The following is a 4,075-nucleotide window of genomic DNA, read 5'->3' on the forward strand; positions in this document are numbered from 1 at the left end:
CTACAAAGACCCCTGCAAGGCGGGTAGGCGCCCCCCACCCCACCGGCCGGTCCCGGGGCGCCCGGGTCGGGCGCGGGCGGGCCGGAGCTGGGAGGGAGGCGCGGGAGGCGGGGCGGAGCTGGGAGGGAGGCCTGGGCTGCTGAGGGTTCGGGGTTGGGGGAGGACAGTCCGGTGTGGGAAGCCGGGAGCTGCCTGGTTGGCAATGCAGTGGGGAACAAAAGAAAGAGGGAGAGAGGGAGGGGGAAGTTTGGGGGACTTTTAGGGACTGAAGTTTTGCTGCTGTTGGTGGGAGCTGCCGTGGCTGTCTCTGGTCTCTCCCAGAGGATTCCTGCCTGGGTCCCAGGAGAAACCTGCTGCCAAGGAGGCTTTTCCTTCTACTGGAAACTTTTCCGGCCAAACTCCTGTGTGTGTGTGTGTGTGTGTGTGTGTGTGTGTATGTGTGTGTGTGTGTGTGCACTTTTCCCTTCTCCCCCATCCTGGGCTCCAGCACACTGGTGTTTTCCAGCCTGTCTGTCTAGGCTGCCCGGGGGCTGCACGTCTGTCCCGCTGGGTTCAGGGAGGCCTGTATCTCCAAGGAGCAGGTCTCCTGAGGCCCCCACCCAGCAAGTGGAAGAAGAAAGTTTTTCAACGGATCCTCTGAGATCATGCCCACTGGGAATCCCATGTTCCCCACCAGCGGCAGCAGGTTTCTGACCTCGGAGACAGCTGTCAAAGTTAGAGAAGCCAGCCCAGGACAGGAACTTAACTTCTGCCCGTGTGCCAGAGGACCTACTAAGGCCAAGTGGGGTGGAAAGGGGAAAAACAGAGAACTCAGATACTGTATATCAGTCCTCTGTGTCCCGCAGACACTGGAGGCTAATTAGTCCAGGTCAGGGCCCCGGAGTGTGTGTGCGTGTGTGTGTGTGTGTGTGTGTGTGTGTGTGTGTGTTCTTTGTCCATGAAGACCCCGTGTAACCCTTTCACTCCTGCTGGGCCCAGAGGGATTCCCCCTCCTCCCCGCCACACAGAGTGACCAGATGGTCATGCACTCCAGCCGTTTGCCTGATCGGATGACCCTGACAGGCTGCCTGGGACAAGAGAACACACAGGGCATAAGATATCAGAACCTTTCCTCGACTTCCTGCCTCTGACTTCAGACTGTCTCCACATAGCCAGAGCCAGGGCAGTGGCACAGTGCCTGGAGTTCTAGAAGTGCCTGTGTGGAGCATGAGGTGTTGGGGCGCAGGTTGCTCTGGTCGTGACCCGGGGGACCCCTCTTTGGGTGATGGATCAGAGCAAACTGCAGCAATAAGAGTCCTTCCAGTGCGAGGAGGAAAAGCCAGTCTCTCAGCCCTTCCTCCTCCACCCCTGATGGGCTGTGAGCAAACCAGACATTAGCCTCCATCTTTCTCGCTGGGCTTGGGGCGGACATGAGGCTAAGTGGACAGAGCGTGGGCTTTGGAGGCAGGCAGACCTAGCTCTCAATCCTGGACACATAACTCATTAGCTGTAGTATCTTGGGAATGGTAATTATCATCTCTGAACTTTGCTTTCCTCACCTGTAAAATGGAACTGATAATACGATTCTCCGATTCCCCGTAGAGTTGGTGGTAAGGATTATATGTGAGAACATATATAAAATGCATATGGGAGCATAACACTCAGTAAGCACTAAATAAATGTTGGTGGCCTACCCCCTGTTTTCTGTGCCTCACGCTCTGACTTCATTTTTTTCTGAGGGAATAGGCTTGGTTTTCAGGAGAAGGGAGTGTCTCCCTAACCCCATCCTGGTGTCACTTATTCATTCAACTGGTCTACATTTACTAAATGCCTAAGAGGTGCCAGGCCCTGGCCTTGATGTTGTGGGAGATACAGAGAATTATAAGTCATGGCCCCTGCCCTCAAGGAGCTTACAGTCCAAAAGGGGCACAAGACACACGTGGACATAACCAACTGCGCAAACCAAGGAGGGAAAGCCCGAAAGGCTCAAGGAGCCTCTTGCCCCTCTGCAGCCCTGGTGGTAGTGGTGGCAGAGAAACAGTGATCACAGCAAGCTGGGAAGTTTGGGGAGGTCTTTGTGGAGAAGGAGGGCTGGGCAAGGTCTTAAAGAATAGGTAGGAAGCCAATCTGATGTATTTCACTACCAGTTGGAAATTGGAGGGGTTTGAGCAGGGGGAGGCTGAGGGCTCTATCCCCAGTCTCAGATTTCATGGAAGGGTGGGGCTAGCTGAGCTGGAACTTCAAATGAGGACACTGGAGAAAGTTCTCCAGCTCGTGGGGCTCGTGGGGAGCTGGGCCAGGCCTGGGGGTGGCCAGGAGGGCCTGACAAGGCCAAGATTCAGGGTCAGACCAGGCTTCCCTCCTGGGTGTGACTGGTGCAGCCCTGCCTCCCTCCGGCCTGACTCCTAAGACCCCACACCAACACCCTCAGGCCTCAGGTCCCCAGGCTCTTTCCTCTGTTTGTGTTAACCTCTCCTGCCGGCCTTCACCTCTTGCCCCCTCTGAGCCCTGCCCTCCAGATGCGGGAGGTGGCAGTGGCAGGCGTGTCTGGCTTTACTTCCTTTGGACGCACCTGGCTCTCCCTGCTCCCTCTACCCACTTGATGCTCTCCAGCTCTCTCCTCTTCCTCTCCTCCTCCTTGCACGTGGAGGACCAAGGATGAAAGCCCCATTGACTCCCTGGCTCACCTGTGATCTCTCAGGAGAGCGGGGCCTCTTCATTTGAGGTCACCTCTTGTTATTACCATCAGAGTGATGGTTTACTGTTGCGGTAAGGACAAAGTTAAGACCCTTGATACCCTGGAGAGGTGCCTGGATCTTCTGGACAAGACCAGAACAATGGGCAGGAAGCCAAGCTGGCCTGTGTGTACTCAGAGCTGGTTCCACCAAGCCCTCTCTCTCTCTCCCAGGGAGATTGCGAGTCAGCCCTGATTTCTTGTACGTTGGGATGCCGAACCATCAAGGGAATCCTTCCCTAAGATTCCCAGTTCCATTTGGCTGCCCCAGATGACTCAGGACTCTGGGAGGGACCCTAGAGGCAGGAATTGGGACACAGCTGCTCCCATCAGCAGAGAAGCCCACAGGGATTCTCCCGAGCCAGCAAGGACCTTACTTCAGCCTCACCTGGCAGCTCAGAGGTCCGCTTTGGGGAGGTGAGGTGGGCCAGTAGCTCACCGGCCTTTGTCAGCATCCTCATCCCAGGGGCTTTGTAGCCCAGGTTTGGACTTCAGGGGGCCTCAGAGGAGTAGGTTATCAGCTCCAGAGATTGAGAAACAATTCCTTCTCTTGCCAGACCACATTCCCCCTCCAGACATGCTGAATGAGTCACCCACCCACCTATACCCCTGCTCCATGAGTCACCTTCTCTTTTAGGTGCCCCAAGGGAGCAGGAAAAGTCTTACAATCTCCCTGGGCTCCAGATGGAGGGGGACCGATGGGACTCCCCCAGAAGAAGGAACCCTCAATAATTCTAGTTTCTCCAGGGATTTGGGGAGGAGATATTGGGGGAGGGGAGGGAGTAGAATGTATCACTCCTCAGGCCACTAAAGCTTACCTCCTAAGGATAGCTAGGGGAATCGGCTAATCTCTCTCTCTCTCCTCTCCCCTCTCCATTTCTAAAGGTGCCCCTCTCCTTCTGGGGGTGTAGCCTGTGAAATGGGGTATGCACGTGCAGTTCTTTGTGTGTTTGAAAACACTAGGGCTTGCACAGGGAAGTAGTCAAGAGTGTGTTTTTTGTACGTTTGTGGGTGTGCCCCTGCTTTATGGGCAAGCCTGTTCAACTGTGCATGTTGGTACCCCTGAGTACATGTAAGTGCATGTGTGCACCTGTGTGTAAATGTACACCTGTGATTAAGTACACGCAAACACTTGCAGGAGCTTAAACATGTCCTCCCCCAGCAAGAAGCTTGCATCTGTGTAATGGGACATGCGTAGTATGCCTGGTACACATGGCTCTGGGGCTCCGTCACACCAGCCAGGCTCTTCTCCCTCCCCCTAAAAGGGGAGGAGACTGCAGTGAGGAGGCTGACCTGAAGGATGCGCTGCTTACTCTCTTCTTTCCTCTCCTGCTGTGGGGCGGGTGTGTGTGTGGCCGGGGG

At 55.5% G+C, this 4,075-nt stretch overlaps 1 protein-coding gene across 1 annotated transcript in view; it reads left to right on the forward strand.

Moving 5' to 3' along the window:
* Window positions 1-4: 4 nt before the first annotated feature.
* BMP1 (bone morphogenetic protein 1) overlaps window positions 5-4,075 on the forward strand; it is a gene marked incomplete at its 5' end in the record, with an annotated part of 40,304 nt that continues 36,233 nt past the window's right edge. Inside the window, one exon of the mRNA XM_024747731.1 lies at window positions 5-23. Coding sequence (XP_024603499.1) covers window positions 5-23 — 19 coding nt within the window. The remainder of the gene's footprint in view (window positions 24-4,075) is intronic.

Source organism: Neophocaena asiaeorientalis, unplaced genomic scaffold (genome assembly GCF_003031525.2).
Source record: "Neophocaena asiaeorientalis asiaeorientalis breed wild unplaced genomic scaffold, Neophocaena_asiaeorientalis_V1.1 scaffold429, whole genome shotgun sequence".
In the NCBI taxonomy this organism is placed as follows: domain Eukaryota; kingdom Metazoa; phylum Chordata; class Mammalia; order Artiodactyla; family Phocoenidae; genus Neophocaena; species Neophocaena asiaeorientalis.